This window comes from Lepidochelys olivacea (genome assembly GCF_965140295.1).
Source record: "Lepidochelys olivacea isolate rLepOli2 genome assembly, chromosome: 19".
Classification (NCBI taxonomy): Eukaryota; Metazoa; Chordata; order Testudines; family Cheloniidae; genus Lepidochelys; species Lepidochelys olivacea.
The window spans coordinates 5,993,209-6,012,763 of NC_140429.1; the positions used below are offsets into that span (position 1 = coordinate 5,993,209).

Genomic DNA, 19,555 nt, shown 5'->3' on the forward strand with positions numbered 1-19,555 from the left:
TCTTCCATTTCACACCCTGCCCCGCCTGCGGGCCTGTCCCCACCCGCCTGCGCTCGGCGGGGTGAACGTGTCCCCAGCAGGGGCAGCGAGCCGCACGGCCCTGGGGACAGAGGGCTCACCCTGTGCTGGGACGGTGGCTTGAGGCAAGCAAATGAATTGGACGCAGCCGCAGCCTCCAGCCACGTTCCTCTGCCCGGTAACTGCAGAGGTCTTGCGGCAGAGCTGGGGCCCGGCGAGAAAAGCAACAGCAGGGTTCCAGGGTAGCTGCTCACTTTCTACCTGCTCTGCCCCTGCTGAGCAAGCACTTTCCTGGGCCTCCAGCCACCGAACAAAATGCAAACTGTCCTGGAGACTCCCAGCTGTGGGGAGGAATCAAAAACAAAGGGTCCAGCCAGTCCCGCTGCAAAGGAGCCAGGCAATTCTGTGGGCATGAAATTGCCAGAGGTAGCAGAGTGGGGCTCAGCGAGGCACGTGTGTGTGTCACTGTGAAGCAGGTTGCATCCCCCTGCCGTGGACGGGCGCTGGGCTCCTTGCGCAGGAACCCACGCACCAGCTGCAGGGAGCAGGAACCCCGTTCAGCTTGTCAGGAGGTTGGCCACGTGGTTAAGGCACAGGTCAGGGCGCAGTGCCCCGCTAGGCCACTGACTCCATGTGACCCCAGGCCAGTCACTGCTCGCTGCCTCAGTTTCCCCACCTATAAAACGGCAGCCTGGCTTCCTGCATGACCATGAGGGCTCGCCAAGGCTTTGAAGCTGAAATACGCTAGTGAGGTGCTCCAGCTTGATTCCCCAGCTCCCAGGAGCAGGGAGGATCTGCAGCCCTAGATCTAGGGCAGACCATGGGTCCCTGCTTTCAGCCACCGTATGATGGGAATGCACAGGGGCACTTCACAGCAGGAGAGAGAGAAACAGGCTGCTCAGTGGGGTTTTAGGAACAGTTTTTTGGCTGCCCAGGGGCCTGTGCTGAATCCTGCCTTCCCCAGCCCCATGTATGGCATTGGCACCGGCTTCAGCTCCCTCTACCAGCAGCCCCGCCCACTCCAGCTGCTGCGCCCTGCCTGGAAACCAGCAAAGGGGCGTATGGATGGTGCATAGCCTCCGGGTACCAGAGGGATGGAAGGAGCGGGACAGGGAAGGTGCAGCCCCTGATCCCGTCCCCGCACAGCACCAGCCCTGCAGGACGATGGCGATGCTCCTCGCATGATAATCCCAACACGTCAGCCCACCGGCCTTTGAGCATCTTCTCTGGGCTGCACCCCCGTGCAGGCCCAGTGAGAGCCGGCGGCGGGAGTGAGCAGATGGGGGGAGCATTCACCCCACAACATGCATGTCTGTACTGTGGGGAGAGCAGGTGGTGAGGACATGGGACTAGGTACCTTTGCCTGGGTTTGAACCCAAGGGCTCGGTGCTGCAGGGAGCAGGGCGGGGCTCAGTGCAGGGGGCTCTTCCCCCACACGGTCAGGACTGACCCCAATTCCCCAGTGCAGTGCTGGGGGGGGTGGGGGCTCAGTGGGGGCGGGGCTGACCCGTCAGTCCATGCTGACCCCAATTCCCCAGTGCAGTGCTGGGGGCGTGGGGGGTGGGGGCTCAGTGCTGGAGTGCTGGGGGGGGAGGGGGCTCAGTGGGGGCAGGGCTGTCCCGTCAGTCCATGCTGACCCCAATTCCCCAGTGCAGTGCTGGGGGGGGGGGCTCAGTGGGGGCGGGGCTGTCCCATCAGTCCATGCTGACCCCAATTCCCCAGTGCAGTGCTGGAGTGTTGGGGGGGGGGGGGGGGGCTCAGTGGGGGCGGGGCTGTCCCATCAGTCCATGCTGACCCCAATTCCCCAGTGCAGTGCTGGAGTGCTGGGGGGGGGGGGGGGGGCTCAGTGGGGGCGGGGCTGTCCCATCAGTCCATGCTGACCCCAATTCCCCAGTGCAGTGCTGGAGTGTTGGGGGGGGAGGGGGCTCAGTGGGGGCGGGGCTGTCCCGTCAGTCCATGCTGACCCCAATTCCCCAGTGCAGTGCTGGCTGGCACTGTGGCGATGGCGTGACTGATGATACAGCAGGGGGCGCCCTCCCCCAAGTCAGTACCAGACCCACTGCCCCAGCATGGCACCGGACATGCCACCCTGCCGGAAGAGCTGCCTGTCCCGGGAGGCCCTGCCCACTCATGGCTATCCTAGGGGCATGGGACATTTCTCCAAAGGAAGCAAAGCGTCCACGGGGCGTGTTGGTGAAATGCTTGGCAGCTCACCAGTGGTGCAATGGGCATCCCCACGATCGGGCTCGGGGGGGGGGCACTATCAGGGTGGCAGCACCACAAGGCGGGGGCCGATGACAGCATCTCTCTGACCCCCCGCACCCTGTGTCTCCGCTGCAACCTCCCACCCATCACAGCTCCGTGCCCCAAGAAGCTGGGGGTTCCCTCGCTCTCCCCTTGGGCAAGATGCCCTTTGGCTCTGCAGGCAGGCGGGGTGTGTCCAGCACGAGCCCTGCGCCCACTCTCTCCAGCCAGGGGTGGAGCTGGATGCGCCTGAGCCTGTCTGCTCCTGGGCAGCCTGGAATTGGCCCCAGGAGAGGCAGCTGGAAATGGGCAATGGCTGCAAGGGGACACGTAGCAGGAGCTGTTTCCTGCCAGGCTAGGGCTGTAGAAAGCAGCCCCGTCCTCTCACGCGAGCACCAGGGGGCGTCTCCTCTTCCCACCCCAGCCTTGTGCCTTTACAAGGGGAGAGCCGCAGGGCGGGGTGCAAAGCAGCCCGAGGAAGTAAAGGACGCAGATGGCAGGGGCAGCAGCAGGGCACGTGCCCCATGAAGCGCCCGCAGCTGGAGTGCAGGCCGGGAGCACATGCAGGTCACCCTCCTCCACCCATGCAGCGGGAGCCGGCTGGCAGGGGCTCCCTAAGCAGGCAACCAGGGCTCTGCTTCCCCCGCATCCCCGCCTGGCACTGCATGAGGCTGGCGTGTTGCAGGAGGGAAACCAGCCCCGCCAGCAGCACCCGCTCCACCCCGGCACAGTGCCCAAGGCAGCCGTGGCTGGCGCCTGCCCCCTGCCCACCCCAGCGCAGCACACGACGCCCCACACCACGCAAAGGAGGCCAGCGCCCCCGGCCGCAGAGATCCACAGAGAGTGAACTTTTATTTTCAACAAAGACAGCGCCTGCCCCATGAGATAGAAATGGGGGGGGGTGCGGGGAGGGGCCCCTCCCAAGGTGGACTCTGGGGTCTAGGGGATGGAGAGAGCCCCCTCCCGCCTGGGCAGAGCAGGCAGAGCGGAGGTGTGAAGAGGAAGAACAATGGCGGGCGCAGCGAGCGGCAGGGCGGGCGCCCCCCGCGGCGGGCAGGGGGGTGGGGCTGCTTCCATGGGGCGTCGGTCCCAGGTGCACACGGTGCACTGCGTGAAGAGATGCCCAGGTACAAAAGAGTTCGGAGCCGGCTCCCCCGCCAGGACGCGCCGCACAGAAGTCGGGTCCTGCCAGCGCCCGCAGAGAGCGGGGCTGGTGGCACTGGCGAGGCAGCAGCGGGCGGGAGGCCGGTTGGCGTGTGCGTGTCCGGGGGTGCGTGGCCCTGTGTGCGTGACCCTACAGCCGTGGGCGTGTGTCTCCAGGGGTGCGCGCGTCCCGTCGGTGACGACGTCAGAAGGGAAGAGAAGAGAAGAAAGCCCACAACAAAAGGCGAGAGGAGGATGGTGTGCCGGGGGGAGGGAGGGAGCACGGCCCCCCCCAGGCGGGGGGGAGCAGAGTCCAATGGCCGAACGAGGAAAACAAAACCCCCCACAAAAGGGAAACAAAATCCGATTGTCCTTTTGTTTGCTTCTCCCTTCTGCAGCGCAGCGTGGGGCTCCCCCCGGCTCACACCTCCGTCTGGAAATCCCCTTCTGACACGTCCAGGTTCATGCACGGGGGCTCCCAGCTGGCGCATTGCAGCTGCAGCTTCTCTCGCTGCTTGGGGGGCAGGGAGCTGAGCGTCATGGCCTTGAAGGTGCTCCAGCTCGTCTGCTGCTCCTCCGGGCTGGTCACTTCCTGCGCAGGGCGGAGGAAAGAGACGCATCGGGGATGTAACGGAGCAACAGCACCGGTCCCGCTGGGGCTCAGCTCCCCCTCTGGGCCTGGGCAGAAAGAGAGCTCCGTTCTCCCACCCTTGGCCTGCTCTCCACAGGCTGTGATCGCTGGGGCTGTCTGTCTCCCTGGGGCTGGGCAGCTGGGTCCCTGGGACTCGCTGTGATATGGTCATTATTAGGAACAGTTTGGCTACTCAGCCTGGCAGCACCTGCAGTGGAGAACTGGGGGGCAGGCCCCCTATGCCAGCCTGGCAGGGAAAAGGGGCCTTAGACCGGGCAGGAACCCAGAAAGCCACTCGGGGGAGGCCCCGGCTGGCGTAAGGGCTCTGCAGTGGCCCAGGCCCCCATGCAGGGTTGCCGTGGGAGTGCACCGCACCACGGCCAGAGGGGGCCCCGAGCAGCAGCACGGCCCTGGGCAGAGAGGGAGCAAAACGCAGCCAGCAGGATGTTTTGCACCCATTTTGCGCAGTTTTGAGGGGACACCTGAGGGGCAGGGCAGTGGGGACCCAGGGCCGGGCAAGGGGAGGATGGAAAGTCCCCCGCTCCCCTCTGTGTTCCTATTCCCTTCGCAGGGACCAACTAGCAGGCAAAGGGCCAGAGAGCAGATGATTTGGAAGCCACCTGGAGAGAAGGACAGGCCGGGGTGCGCGGCCAGAGGACAGGTGGGTGGAAGGCCTGGGCGTAGCCAGAGGACAGGAGGGTGGGAAGCCAGGACACACAGAACAGCCAGAGACTGGGCAGGATGGATGGGGCGCGTGCCCGAGGGTGGGCGGGCAGGACAGGGTGCACAAGGGCGTGCGGATGGGCAGAATGGATGGGGCGGGTGCCCGAGGGCGGGTGGCCAGCATGGGAACGAAGCCTGGGACAACATGCATCTGAGCCCCAGGTGCCTTTGCCTGAGATGAAGATGGAGCCTGGGGAGGGGCCTCTGGACCGAGAGCCAGGAGGGTGTGGGGACAGCATGCCGGGGGGGAGAGACATATGACACAAGGGGGTGGAGATGGGGTGGGGGGGCGAGGAGGATGGACAGACAAGCTGGGAGGCTTTGTATGAACTACAGGGTCACGCTGGGCAGCACCGCGGGAGGCCTTCATCCTGCAAGGGACAGAGCGAGGATGAGGATGGGGTGAAGACGCTGACGTGCCAGGATCCCTGTGAGCAGATGTGACGAGGACTCAACGGGGGGGGGATCTGCGGGGGCACAGGGCTCCCGAGGGGCAGCAGCTCTGCCCTAGGCTCCCGCCCAGGGATCCCCCCTCCCCAGGGGCTGGTGCTGCCGAACCCGCGGCTGGGGGTGTCCAGGCTCTTACGCTGGATGTGCTCTTCTCCGCCCCGGCCGAAGAGACGCTCCACCGCTTCTCTCTCTGGGGGGAAGCACAGGAAAGGCAGCTGGCGTCAGACACTAAGGCACAGGCCCCCCCTCCCCGCGGCTGAGTCCTATGGCACCGGCTACTGGACGTCACCCACCTCAGGTGCCTTATGGGTGGTGTGAGCCCCCAGGCAGCCCCCCGGCTTGGGGGGAGGGGTGGGCTGTGACGCGCAACGATATTGACCTCTCGATTCGACCATCGGCCTAAGCAGGTGCCCAGGGGTCCCTCCCAGCAGGGGGAGATGAAGGGAACGGGGTGAGGCCCCCCAGCCTCCGCGGTCCCAGCCTTCCCAGAAGGGAACAGCCTGGCAGCGCTGGCTGCGGCGAAGCGACTCAGGCCAGCAGGAGGCGCTGTGCAGCACAGATAACCGTGCGCGAGCGAGGTACGGATGGTCACAGTGCCGTCCGTGCGAGACAGCCGACACCGGCCGGGGAGCGACAGTGAAGGGCTTCCGCAAAGGCCAGCGACCGGCAGCTGCCTAGGTCAGTAACGCAGCCCTGCGCGGGGATGTAGGAACAGACCAGCCCTGCCCCACGCCGACAGCCTTACCTTGGCAGCATTGGTAGCAGGTGCCCGGTACCGATCCATCGTGTGGAATTTCTGGTTCAGCTCGCGGTAGAGTTCGGAGTGGCGCTTCCTCGTGTGCATGACTTTCTGCAAAGGGATTGGGGGACGGGGAACGTACGTACGTCGAGTCAGTGCCGTTTCCACGGATACACAGCATCATCCCCCTCACCCCCCCACCCCTGCTCCTGGCCTATGGGAATAATGGTTGTTCCTTTACTCGTTACAGCAGGGGAGCTCACACACTGGATTTCTGTAGGACCCACGAGAAACAGTCGCTATCATTGGTTTGTGTCTGACGTTTCTTGGCAACAGAGTGGCAGGAGGGACTCCAGCCCCCTTTCAGGACTCCCCCCCGTCACCCGCCCCAGCAGACTGAAACAGTCACACACGTGCAGCAGGTCAAAATTTAGGTGCTTAAATTCCTCGGCGGTTCCCCCTTCCCACCAGCTGAAATGACCCTGCCTGATTGGGAGCATCAGCTCCCTCCATGAACCTGGCGAAAATATGCCCAGCACCCCTCCGGCGTTTTCATCAACTGTGAGCGCTCTTTATTGCCTGGTATAAAACTCCCCGGAGCGCAGCTCCTATTTCACCGGATTCTGCTTCAATTGGGCCAGGGATGCGGTTGCAGGAGGGAAATAAATAAAGGAGATTTTATTTCCCAAACCCAGCCGAGCTCCTTGCAGGGCTCCTCCCCAGCCCCCACCTCTCCGCAGAGACCAAGCACCAACCACCCTCGATCCCTCTCGGCTTCGGGCAGGACGGCGCTCACCGTGCCACGGGTCCCCCGAAGCCCAGAAGGGAGCTCTGTCACCGCGTCGGTGCCAAGGCACCAGGGATCGCCGCATGAGCAGCAGAAGTGGGGCGGGTCTCAGCGGCGCTTACCTCGAAATCCAGATCTGAGTATCGTAACCGCTTCCTCTGGGGGTGAAATATACGCGCCAGCCAAACCAAACCGAAAACGGGGAGGGGGGAAAAAAGAAAGATCTTTATTGGTCTAGCCGGCAAAGGGGGGAAGAACATGCGCTGGGGCGAGGGGCTGGGAGAAGGATGCCCATTTACACCTGACTGAAGTGACTGCTATTCTCACTGACGTCAGCAGGAGACACCCCAGTCTGCAAAAACTCGGTCCCAGGACCGGAGGGCAGCAAAGCTCCCCCTTTTGGCTGGATTTCTCATCGCGGCTCCCTCTACTAGGATGGGACCTCCCCTGCCCTCATCTGCATATGTTAATTAGCCACAGACCCCTGATAGGCTAGCAGCTGATACCTGGGCTGCCCAAAGTGTTAGAGGGGTGGGTACCACCGCTATGGCAACCGTTACTATAGCGTCTGTCCATCTTTTAATGCAGTTAGCCTCCCAGCCCCGCTCTGATGTGGAATGTGGGTAACAGCTACGACCTCATTTTAGAGCTGGGGACTGAGTGACTCGCCCCACGTCACACACCCGGTCTGCGGCAGAGCGAGGAATTAAACCCAGGTCTCCCACGACCCAGCCTGGTGCTCAAAGCACTGGGCCATAGCAGCAGACACTTGCCCCGTGCTGGGGTGAGGATCACTCCAGCCCTGGGGGCTTTGTGATTCCTTGTTACTACCTGGGAGGGACGCTAGGTACCTGGGCAGGCCCCAAATCAGACCTGCTTTAAAAGAGCACCCAGCAGGGAAATGTCCTCTAGCCATGCGGCTTCTGTCTCTCTTTGGCAGCAGTCACTCTGTCACCAAGAAGTTGAAAGCGATACGAACCCGTTACTCACACAGTGCGGGCGCCGTTCATCGGAGGAGGTGAAAGCACCAGCCAGGTATTAATTTAACCTCCCCGGCCAGGCCAGTAGCATTATCCCCACTTGGCAGTTGGGTAAACAGTGCGGTGAAGTGGCTCGCACAGGAAAATTAGTGGCAGAGCCAGGACGAGAAGCCAGGAGCCCTGACTCCCGCAGACCCCACTTCCAGCCGCAGACAATAGCCACCATTTTGACGTGTCACACAGAAAAGGGATGTACAAGCGCCCCCTGGTGCTTTGCAGCCAGTGGTTAATTAACACACACTATTCCCAGAGCGGGCCTTTGTTCGAGGGGGGACACCGGCCATGGGGTTGGGGCTCAGCCAGGCGAACGCACCGGCTCCTTCTCCTGTTCAGATGGACCTTGGGGAACAGCAGTGAGCTAAAGGGAAGGTAAATGCAACAAGAGACAAGTGCTGCCTCCGGGCTCCTCCCAAGGGATGAGACACACCCCAGAGCTGGCAAGGAACTGCTCAAAGCCGGGTCACCGCACGGATGTGCACTGGGTGGGACAGTCCTGGGTACAAACGAATCCCAGCAAGAGCAGGAACAAGAGCCCCCTGTGCGTCACAGCACGATCAGTCCCCGAGACGCAGCTTCGCACACCCTGCTGTGCACACGCTCGCTCTCGCACACACCTTTGCACGTGGCCTTGCACACGCTCGTGCATGCGGTCGGTCACGCATGCTCAATAACGTTCACTGTCTCTCTCATATACTTGTTGCTGTTTGGCACATGCAGTTACCACTTGTGCACTCTCACACACCCACACCTGTGCATTCTCTTGCACAAACACACGTATTCACACACACACACTTTCTCAAACACACACACTTGTGCAGCCCCTTGCATGCACACACCTCACTACAGATGTGCACACTTTCGCCTGGTCCCGGGCCCACCCGCTCCCCCTCAGCCACCCAGGGCAGCGGGCTCTGGGCCCGGGAGCGGGTGAGCTCACCTCGAGTGACCCCACTTTCATGGCGGAGCCCGGCACCGTGCGCGGCATGGTGCGGCTGCGCTCTGTGAGCTCCGAGGCCAGGATCTGCCGGACCGTGGGGTGCTGCTTGAACTGAAGGCCATATGGGTGCTTCACCGTCCCGTAGGGCTGGTTCAAGTTCACATTGATGTGGTCCACCGAGACAAAGCCGGGGTAGACCTCCGACTCGGCCGCACGGTGCCCCTTGCCCACGTGTGGCACCTCATCCACCTTGATGTTGAGCTTGCCCTCCTCCCGGCCGAAGGGCTTGAGGCTCACAGTCCGGCGGGGCAGCACCATGTAGTCGCTCTCTAGCGCCGGGTCCGGCGCCCGCATCCAGCCGTAGTCGGCCTGCCGCAGGTTGCTGTCCGCGCACAGGTAGACGGGCCCCCGGCTGTCCAGGTTAACGTCCTTCTTGGCGGGCAGGTCGCTGAGTTCGTTCAGGCCCTTGTGCGTCAGCTTGGGCACCTGCACCAGGATGCCGGTGGGCGGGATGTTCCCCGGGAGGCTGGAGAAGCCCAGGCTTCCCTCGGAGCTGGGGTGGAGCTTGGGATCCTCATCGCCGTCCAGGGAGATGCGCGACAAGGTGCCCGTGATGGTGGAGGGGTTACACGCGTTTACCTCCTTGAAGAGGACTGGCCGGGGCAGGGAGAAGAGGAGACGTGGGTCAGACGTGGACAGGCAACGTAAGGGTGTCTCCCAACCTCCAGGGACACTGGGATGGGGTCAGACTGGCCCTGACCTAAGTGGTGTTAATACCAGGCTGTTAGCCCCGTATGGGGGGGTACCCACCCCCATGGCGCCTGGCTGGCGCTGCTCCTCTTAGCTCCTCCTCCTTGATGCTAAGCCCCAAGGGATGGCATGGATCTGTGGCGATTCACGTCCCTGGCTTGGGGGTGGGGAGGGGACACAGCACTGCTCTCCCTCCCAAAACACCCCACAGGAGCAGGACCAGGCCTCACCTGTCTGACACGCCAGGTTAACGTCCTTTTCAAAGTCTGTCTATAAGAACAGAGAAAGAGGGGGAGAGAGACAGAGCGGGGAGAGAGAGGGAGACCCGGAGGGATGAATGCATCACAGGCAGCAAGCAGGGCCAAAGGAGCCTGGCAGCAGGGTCCCCGGGGGTCTGGCTACACTGCAGCCGGGAGGGGCGATGCCCAGCGTGGGCAGACGCATGCGAGCTCAGTGCGAGTAGTGTGAATGTTACGGCCCTGGCTAGCCACCGAGTCCAAGCCCTCCCGACCCGCTGGGTACGAGCTGGGGTGGCTAGTCTGAGCTACCGCCAGGGCCACAGGGTCCATGCTGCTCGTGCATAGCCCAATCTGCACGGGCCCCGTGCTGCCCAGTCACCTCTGACCAGGGCCGCATGCCGTCTGCTCGCCCGGTCCTGCCCCAGCCCAGGCCCTGAGCTGTCTGCTTGTCCCCTTGCCGCCCCAGCCCGAGCCCCGGGCCGTCTGCTCCCCTGTGCCACCCAGCCCGTGCCCCGTGCCGTCTGCTTCTCCCCTTGCCGCCCCAGCCCGTGCCCCGTGCCGTCTGCTTGTCCCCTTGCCGCCCCAGCCCGGGCCCCATGCCGTCTGCTTGTCCCCTTGCTGCCCCAGCCTGGGCCCCGTGCCGTCTGGTCGCCTGGTGCCGCTCCAGTCCAGGCCCTGAGCGGCCTGCTTGCCCGGTGCTGCCTGGCTGATGCTCACTCACCATGATCTGCACCTGTCCGTTCTTACAGGAGTCGGGCGAGTTCTCGTTCTCGTCGCTCTTGCACACGCCGATCTGGCACTTCACTACGTCCTGCACCTGGGCGAAGCAGAGGCCGCGGTTACTGCCCTGGGGGTTGGCAGTGAAAGAGGACCCCTGCTGCCCTGCCCCACTCACAAATGATTACTAGGGTCTCCACAACAGCGCGTCGTGCTTACACGCAAAGGGCCCCCTTTCCACAGTGGGACCCCGCCCCGCCCCTGCATTCCCACCCGCTGTTTTGCACAGTCAGCGGGCGTGCAAACCCTCAATCGCTGGCAACGGGGTGTGCACAGAGCGCAGGGCTACTTGTTCCGCCAGGGGTGTGGGGGCAGACTCACTGAGACCCCTTTTTCTGCAGAAGGAGTGGAAACCATTGTGCAGCCGCTGGCGTGTGCAAGGCCAGGGGTTTGCATGTGCAAATCTGCGTGTGCAAATCCAGGGGCAGGCCGAGCCACAGACAGCTGGAGGAAGGGAAGGACAGATGGAACCTCAGCCCCCGGATCAGACCAGCAATGGAGTTAGAACGGCCCCTGCCAGGGCTGTGGGCGTGAGCGCTGATGGCGGGGCAGGGCAGGCAGTGTGGGGCCCCACCTCTCGGCGTAGGAAGCAGTGCACCGTGATGATGACGAAGCCCTGCACCGAGTTGAAGACGGCGAAGAGGACCTGGAAGAGGATGGAGCGCCGGTCAGTCATGGCGAGCACGGCCGACATCCAGGTGAGTGCCAGCAGGGGCAGGACCACGCAGGAGCTCCACAGCGACGCCCTGGGCGGGGAGAGGGAGGGACGAGGGTGAGACAGACGAGCCCCGGCGTCAGTCGGGGGGGAGGCTGCTGTTTAAGAGGAACGGCGGCCGTTCCCGAGGGAGCTGCGGGAGCCCAGTTGCCAGCGCTGTGGGGGGCTGAGCCAATGTCCCAAGGGCTAGGAAAACCAGTGAGTGCTTTCCGCCTGCCCTCACTGCAGTCTCGCTGGTGAGAGCTGAGAGATCCCGCCTGTCACCCAGGCTGCAGGTTACAGTGCGGGCACCGTCCAACAAATCTCCCGCTTGTAGCCCCCCTGGCACTGTCCCTCCAGGCACAGCCCAGCCGGTTCGTGGCCTCTCTGCCAAGTCTGCCAGACTGCGTGCCAGCTTCTCTGATGGGGGCATGGAAGAGAGACCCAGCAAACGCATTTCAGGTAGGCCAACACCATCGTTCTCAGATTGATCTGGATTTGACCCAGGCTCCTAATCCCATTCCCCTGAGCTGTTCAGCACTGCCTTCCCAAACTGCATAAAGGCCCAGAGTTTTAAAGGTATTTTAGGTCTAAATCCTATTGACCATCAAATGGATTCTGACTCCTAAGTGCCTAAATCCCTTCTGAAAAGGAGCCGGAGGCTCCTAAATCAATTAGGCGTTGCAATGCTGAGTGCAGCAATGCTTAAACACCTTTAAAAATCTGGGCCTAAGAGCCCCATCACCTCCTGGGGTGAGAAAGACCTGCATCTGCTGAGGAAGCTTGTAGCTTTGCCTGCAACGCCAGAGCCCATGCCCCAGCTTGTGTGGATGAAGCATGCAAACTCCTGCAGAAGTGAGCCAGGCTCTGCATGCAGAGGACAGAGTGGCAGGGGGAACGGCTCATGCACTCAGCTCGTTAGATTTAACTATCTTCTCATTTTAACCTCTCCTCTTGCTGCTCTGTTCAGCTGTTGAAAACTCATTAAGTGACAGGCAGAAGGCAAAGCCTCCCGGAGATTTAAGGGAGAGAAGTTGCAGAGTTGGGAACGGAGAGCCCGGCCTTCCTTGCCATGATACGGGTCTCAGCTAGCCCCGGCCCAAGGCACTCAGATCCTGGGCTTGGATTACAGCTAAAAAGTCCTTCCCCACCCAGCTTTAGGGGGAAGCTGAGATAGCAGGAGGCAGGGATTTCCCTACACCCCTGCATGGGGTGTTTACCCCCCCGAATTTCCCCAACCCCCACCCCCGAGTTTTGTGAACTAGTTACATGTTACATGCAGTGTTGCCAAATTAGTGATTGTTTGGAAATTTCATTTGAAACTAAAACATGTATACACACTTTAAAAGCATATACAGTGTATGATAAAATACATGTATCTGAAAAAGTAGAATAGATTTGAAAAGTATGAACATAGACTAGCTTCCTTGTACAGCTGTTTATGACCATGTCAGTGCATTCATTTCGGTGATGTTGGCCAACCTAATAATTTCAAATTATGATTTGTAAGCAAAGTCTAAATGAGCTCTCCCTGACAGCCAGTGATGAGCTGGGAGGGAAAGGCTTCAGGATTGGATTGTATTTACATTCACACCTAATCTACCTAGGTATCCAGCAAACAGAGCGGTGTTGCCCAAGTGATAGATTTTGGCTGGGGTTGGGTTACAAATCACTTGAATGCAGGGGGTAGGGGGGGAATGAAATGTTGTTATTCTTATTGTAGGAGTAAAGGGCAGTAGAACTGTCCTTAGCCTGTGCTGATTGAGGGCATCAAGAGAGAGGGTGGGGACAGCTGTTTTGCTTGATGGTCTGCCTGAGTCCCAAGTACTGTTTGACCTGCCTCTCTCCGCTGTTTAAAGACAGAGATGATTAGGCTCCACAGATAGTCTTTGTTTTGTTAAGTGACCACTACAGCTGAAATCACTGAGAATCAGGTCTAAGTGCTTAGGCCAGCTGTGCGACAGTGTTTCTGTGGCAGAGACGGCCTAGTCTGCACTCGCAGCGAGGTTCCCCCACTGAGAGCTCAGCTGAAATCACGGAGAGCTGGGTGGAACCTCAAGAGACCAACTCGCAGAGGTCACAGCGGCAGGTGGCAGCCGAAGGTGACGGCGCAGGGCCATTGGCAACAGAGCGATGGAGTGAACGGTGGCACAACGAACAACAGTGGCCAGAGCGAACAGTGAGCAGCTGGAGGAATGAGCGAGGTGCCTTCTTGCCCCCAACCTGGGAGGTGAACTCATGTGAAAGCACCTCTGAACGCTGAGTCTCCACTGACCAAGGACAACACCGGTGAGTGTTAATGAGGCTGTTAAGAATGCTGGAGACACAACACAGTTCATGCAAACAAACATGGCCGTGGCATCCTACTTTCTATTTAAGCAAGAGATACCACACACTGCAGACTGGAGGCCAATGTTAAGTGCATTGTCACGTGTTCATCCTGAAGTTGAACGCTGGTTCCGAACACAACCAGCAAATGCTCACTGTCTTTCTGCAAGAAACTCAACTGACTGGCTAGACATATGTGGTGCAATAGTGAAAGACTCAACAGTTGAAAAAGTGAAGACCTCTCTCACCACATTCAGAAAATTTGCATACATGGCTGACGAATGCACCAGTGCAAATGGTCATCAAGTATTAAGTCATTGTGTATGTTGATGTCAGGGGTAGGCCAGTAGATGCATTTCTAGATGTTCAAGTGATAGAAGAAAAATTGGCTGCATCTGTGACAATCCACATCTTAGAAGAGTTAAATGCTTGTCAATGGGATCCCAAACAGATGGCTGCTTGTGCATATGATGGAGCTGCAAACTTCTCTGGAAGACATGGTGGAGCACAAGCTTTGCTCAGAGAAAAGAGTAACCCTGGTCTCTCCTATACACACTGCAGAGGCCATCTACTCCAACCAGCGCTAGTACAAGCTGCAGACTCTTCAAAAGACATTAAAAAAGCTATAAATTTAATGTCTTCATTATATTCTTTTTTCAGCAAGAATCCAAAAAGACTGAATATCTTGGAAGATACAGAAGATACACTGGGACTGAAGTTCAAATTAGTCCAACCTAGGAAAACCCTCTGGCTTTCTCATGAGCGATCCTTGACTGTTGTCTCAAAATTACTCCAGCCATTATTACTGGCTTTGGAAAGTATCTACCAAGATGAATCTAAGTAGTGAGGCTGGTGGATTACTTTTGCTACTACCTTCAGAGAAGACTATTGCCATTCTCTCCCTTGTAAGTCTACTGTTGAAACCACTTGGGTCACTAAACAATGCCATCCAGGCATCTGCTACAACAGTAGTAGATCTTTGTCCAGCAATAGAAGCTACATTTGGATCAATCCGAGAGCTATCCACTGAAAAAGTACTGGAAGAAGCAAAGACTTCAGTCCAGAAGTTGACTAATGAAGGCATTTATATTGAATCCTTAAGTGAAAAGGCAAGAAGTGTTTGTTAAGACAACTGAAAAAGTACACAGACTTGATTCTTAAAAATCTACAACGACTTCTAGATTCTACTCAACCTCTACGTAGCTTTTACAGATCCCTGTCTTATAAAACACGACAGTTGAGTGGAGTGAGGCACTACCAGCAAATGGGCTGCCGTGTGCTCAGGACAGAACAGAGAATTTGAACACAGAGTGGAATATCATCCGACGAACGAATGAAGATTTGACTTCAACTTCTCTTTTATCATCACTAGTGGCTTGACCCGATCTTTACGCTCTGTTTCCTGGGCTGAAAGAAGTAGGAATGCATCTCTTGCTACTCCCAGTCACAACAGCTACAGCGGAGCGTTCGTTTTCATCATTGAACAGAATTTTGTGTTTTGAAAGAAGTCGCCTTCTGCTTGATCATGTGAATGAACTGATGAGCATATCAATGGAAGGAATGGAAGTACCGGACACATGAGAAGCCACCAAAGATGAACGCATTCAATTCAAGAAGTTCATTAACAGAGTTGTGCAAAATTATAACAAGAAACCAAGAAGGATGTAGATGGAGTGCTCCATAGAAGGCTTGAGTAGCTAACTTTAATTTGTGTGATGATTTTAAAATCTAATAAAATGGTCATGAAACATTTTTCAGTTTTTACTCTGGTGCCACACAGCCCTCCTTCACCCTCACGGTCTCACCCCTCATCGGCCCTGACCCCCACCCCCATTTCAATTCAATTCCTGGGGAAAACACTTCCGGGAGGAGAATGAAACCTGAGGGCCAGGTCTGATCTCGAATGCGCTGGGCTCCAGTTCCAAACTGCTCCACACCTTGGGCCAGAGGTGCAAGGAAGCGCTTGGTGCACTTCAGTGAGCTGAGTCATCATTTATACCAGTGCAAAATGGGCACAAAAAGGCCTTTTGGGCCGATGCAAAAACACGGACAAGGTGCAGAGCAGGGCTGGATGAGACCCACTGCATTTACACTGGTGTGGCTACTGGCTGGAGTCACTCCTGATTTGCACCAGCATGCGAGAGAATCGGGCCTGCTGGGGAAACCAGCAGGAGGGCCTCCCTCCTCATTTCTGGTGGCTATTGGCCTTTCTTCCACTGAGCCCTGTATTCCTGAGACAACATTCCAGGCGGAAAGCTGATGCCAGATGCCATTAGCAGTGATGCAAGATAAGCCAGGGGACGGCACAGAGTGTGCGCCCACGTGCCTCTCTCTCTCGCCATGAATAGCAGCAGAATAATGAGAAAGGATTCGGGGGAGGACGCGGGGGAACGAGATGATAGAGCACAGACAGATTAACCATGAGAGCAGCCTCTGACATGGAGATAGCCGGCTAGCAGCTCCCCTGCACCCCAGCCATGCACATGGACTGACGATGGCGGAGCACGCCCCCACGCGGGGAGTCTCCAGGGGTTCACTCCAGGCCTCTGGGGCTGGGCTGGGACCCCACAAGCATCGTGAGGATTTTGGATCAGGGGGTGCATAGCAGAGCCCAATGTGGGAGGGTGACGCATGGGTTAGAACAACGTGTGTGTGCGGGGAGCGAGATCTGGGGGAGTGTGTGGGGGCTGCGGGGTGCATGATGCATGCGGGAGTGCGGGGGGCTATGGGAGGTGTATGGGGGCACATGTGGGTGCAATGTAGGTTTGAGAGCCTGAACCTTCCCATTCCTGCATTCTCTGCCCAAGCACAAGGACTTCGATCTTTAAAAAAAGGATTTTTTACATTGTGCTTTTGGGGAATTTCCCCAACAACGTAAGGCCCGTTCAGCGTGGCCGTGTCGCTCCCCAGGGTCTCTGGCTGCTGTCAGCAACCCCACCACCAGCGTCCCAGTGTAAGGGGTTCTGGCACCGGCAGCCCTGCCCCGGGGCCTGGCTGGGAACATTCTCATCAGCTGCTGGGTTCGGCCTCCGGTCATGGGGAGCGAGGGTCCCCTCCTGCTGGGGTGGCCGGAACCAGCCCGCATCCCAGCACAGCCCAGACAGCGCCGGAGACTGGACTCAGCTTCCCTGGTTTCCACACATGCTGCCCTCCCTCAGAGGGCAGCCAGGCCCCCACGGGACATGTCCTCAGCCACCTCTCTGTTGTGATTGCCCTGGGGATTCTGGTGGCAGGAACCACTCGGCCTCTGGACTGTGACCCACCAACCGCCAGAAACGGACCGTCTTTTCATCACTGCTGCCATGGGCAGGATTCAAACCAGTGGTGGAGAGGGGAACGGCTCTGTAAGGCACTGCCAGTCCCCCTGAGCCATGGAAAAGGAACTTGACCTAGCCCCCCACTCCTGAGCCCCATGTTACACCACCACATGAGGTACAGGCTCCCTGCAGCAAGGACAGGGGACGTATCAATCCCCCGGAGCTTTTTAGCTCTTTGCTACCTTCCCACACTGGCTGCCCTCTTCCACTCACCCCCAGCTGGTCCCGACTCCCCTCCCCTGCTCATCTCCTCGTCCCCTCTTCCCCATCACTGATCCCCTTTCCCCCACAATCCGCGCCCTCCCCTGGGTCTGGGACCCCACCCCCTTAGAAGCCCTGCAAGGTCCCAACATACAGAACACAAAACAACCCAGCCTGGAGATCTGGCTGGTCATGGCTGCAAAGCCCCCGTTCCCCCATTCCCACCCCTGCCCAGGGAGGGAGGGGGGACGAGCCCCGCCCCACGAAGGACCTGCATGCACACACCCACACAGCCCCAGGCCAGCCAACGCAGGCCCCGGGGCAGCCCCGAGCACACGGCATTCTCCAGCCCCGGGGCGGCAGTGAAACGGCTGAGCGCCCACCAGGCAACGCCCCCTCCCTGCCGTCCCCCCGCGCCCCGGCCAGCGGGAGAATGCTGCGCCCCCAGGTCACGGGCAGCGTGGCCACACACGCGGCAGCGCGAGCGAGCACAGAGAGGAGCCAGCGAGAGACTAACATGGCGCTGCTGGCGGTGGCGGAGGTCAGGGCGGTGCTGGACACCACGCCGCATTTGGTGCATTTCAGCAGCAGGCGGCCGCAGGCGGGCTGCTTCCAGCTGAGCGCCCCACCCCCCACGGGAGAGCCATGCGCCGGCCAGGGGGCAGGGAGGGGCGGGAAGCGAGGGCACGAGGCAGGCGGGAGGGGACGGACGGACACATACACCAAGCAAATGGGAAAAACAGAGAGAGAAAGAGAGAGAGAGAGAGAAATTGTTAGTTGCAGGCCGGCACGCTGGATGGTTAGCGACAAGCACGGGGCTGGCAGCGCTCGCTGGGGGGCTCTGCAGTAGGATCCCCTCTTTCCCTATACGACGGGCATGCCCCCGCCCAAGCGCTCCCCGCCCCTCCCCCGTGGGGGAGAGGTTCAGCAATCTGGCTACCCGCTGGTAACGGGTGCAGGGCCTGGGCAGGAGCCGTGGGCACGTCTGGGTAACAGACAACGGGGCAAACACTGCCCACTTGCTGCGGCAGTCAGCTCAGTGCCACCCCCCATTCTGTCTCCCCAGGCCTCCAGCTAAGCCTCCTGGGCGGGGCGGGGCTGGGGGAGAGGGTGCTGATGGGTGGCTTGCGTGTCTCTCTTAGATCGGAGGAGGGCTCATCTGTAGGGTGGGGATGGCATGTCGCTGGAGCTGGGGGTGAAGGGCAGCTCCTGGAAATCCACACTCCACCCACCCACCCCGCTTAGCTATGTGAGCTGGGAGCCTGCTGAGGACTGGGCAGACTTCACTTCACTTGTGAATGGCTGGAGCCGAGCCCAGGTGCAACCAGGGGGCGCACTGACACAGCCAGGGTAAGGAGGGGGGCTCTTAACACCCTGAGCCTCCAGCCTCCCAGAGCAAACGGGACATGGACTGTCTGCCACTGCCCCCGCTCCTCCTGACTGCACCTGGGCCTCCAAGGGGCAGAGGGTATTACCTGCCTGTGTGTGCCCTCCCGCTCGCCCGCCCCACCCGGGGGCAGCCCTGGAGGGCACTTACCCGGCCCGCTGCTTTTTGGACTTATCTGAAATGCCGTCCCGAGACATGAGCTTGTTGAAGACAATGATCCCAATGAGCATGTTCACCTGGATGCGGAGGGAGAGACAGAGACAGAGCCCAGGTGAGGGGCAGGGTGGTGACCCCACACAGGGGACCCAGCACTGGGCAGCGCCCTCCCCTCCTGCTCTGCCCCCACCCCAGGGGAAGGGAGGGACTGAGCTTTGTGAGGATCATGGGAGAGTTCAGAGAGATTGTGGGGAGAGCTCAGCGGCAGGGTCTGGGCTGGGAACGGGCTGGGGTCAGGGGAGGAGAAACAGGGTCGTGGGGTGCGAAGGGGAGGGGCTCCCTGGGGCTGGGGGGCGCCAGGGCCCGAGGGGGAGACGGCAAGAGACAGGGGTTGGCTCTTTTCTTCAGCCAAAGACGTGCTCCCAAAGGGCAAACACCTACCAGCACGATGACAGCAGCGGGGCCGACGAAGGCATAGAGCAACCCGCCTTCCAGGGAGAGCCAGCAGCTACAGCGGGAACACAGCGCCATTAGGGGAGATGGAATCCCCTCCCTATGCCGCCCCGTCCACTCCCTGCCTCCCCACACTGACCATGGCCCATCTCCTACCAGGGAGCCTGGCTCCTCGCCCCGCCCCGCAGCCCCCAGCTCTTGCCAAGTCTGGTGTCCCTCGCAGCGCAGAGCCGGGGAGCCCCTGCGGCCCCAGCCCACTGTGCACCCCCAGCCGGGCTCATTCCAACACTCACTAGCTTGCTGTTCCGTAGCCTTTGGTCCGAGTGAAGCCGACAGAGACTGCAACCACCAGGGCTGGCAAACCTGGGGAGGGAGAGGAGACAATGGCCAAGATCTGCAGAGGGGCTCAGCACCCACCTGCCCCACTGACACCACTACCCTCCATTTCCTCCCCACTGACACCAGTGCAGCATCCCGCCCCCGTGGCGAACAACTGCCCTACTGCCCCCCTGAACAGTAAGAGCTGCTGGGAGCAGAGCCG

The 19,555-nt window shown here is 60.0% G+C and overlaps 1 protein-coding gene across 5 annotated transcripts in view; it reads right to left on the minus strand.

The window, feature by feature from the left end:
- Nucleotides 1–3,095: 3,095 nt before the first annotated feature.
- ADGRB2 (adhesion G protein-coupled receptor B2) overlaps nucleotides 3,096–19,555 on the minus strand; it is a 101,010-nt gene continuing 84,550 nt past the window's right edge. For 3 of the 5 annotated variants that reach the window (XM_084652472.1, XM_084652469.1, XM_084652470.1), the window contains 12 exons: nucleotides 19,308–19,377; nucleotides 19,003–19,069; nucleotides 18,556–18,641; nucleotides 17,536–17,634; nucleotides 11,053–11,224; nucleotides 10,423–10,518; nucleotides 9,693–9,732; nucleotides 8,713–9,365; nucleotides 6,858–6,893; nucleotides 5,955–6,059; nucleotides 5,346–5,399; nucleotides 3,096–3,997 (listed from right to left, as the gene is read on the minus strand). In XM_084652472.1, the coding sequence (XP_084508598.1) occupies nucleotides 3,827–3,997; nucleotides 5,346–5,399; nucleotides 5,955–6,059; nucleotides 6,858–6,893; nucleotides 8,713–9,365; nucleotides 9,693–9,732; nucleotides 10,423–10,518; nucleotides 11,053–11,224; nucleotides 17,536–17,634; nucleotides 18,556–18,641; nucleotides 19,003–19,069; nucleotides 19,308–19,377 (1,649 nt within the window). In that variant the 3' untranslated portion in view covers nucleotides 3,096–3,826. The remainder of the gene's footprint in view (nucleotides 3,998–5,345; nucleotides 5,400–5,954; nucleotides 6,060–6,857; nucleotides 6,894–8,712; nucleotides 9,366–9,692; nucleotides 9,733–10,422; nucleotides 10,519–11,052; nucleotides 11,225–17,535; nucleotides 17,635–18,555; nucleotides 18,642–19,002; nucleotides 19,070–19,307; nucleotides 19,378–19,555) is intronic. The other 2 variants (XM_084652473.1, XM_084652471.1) reach the window with 1 other exon arrangement.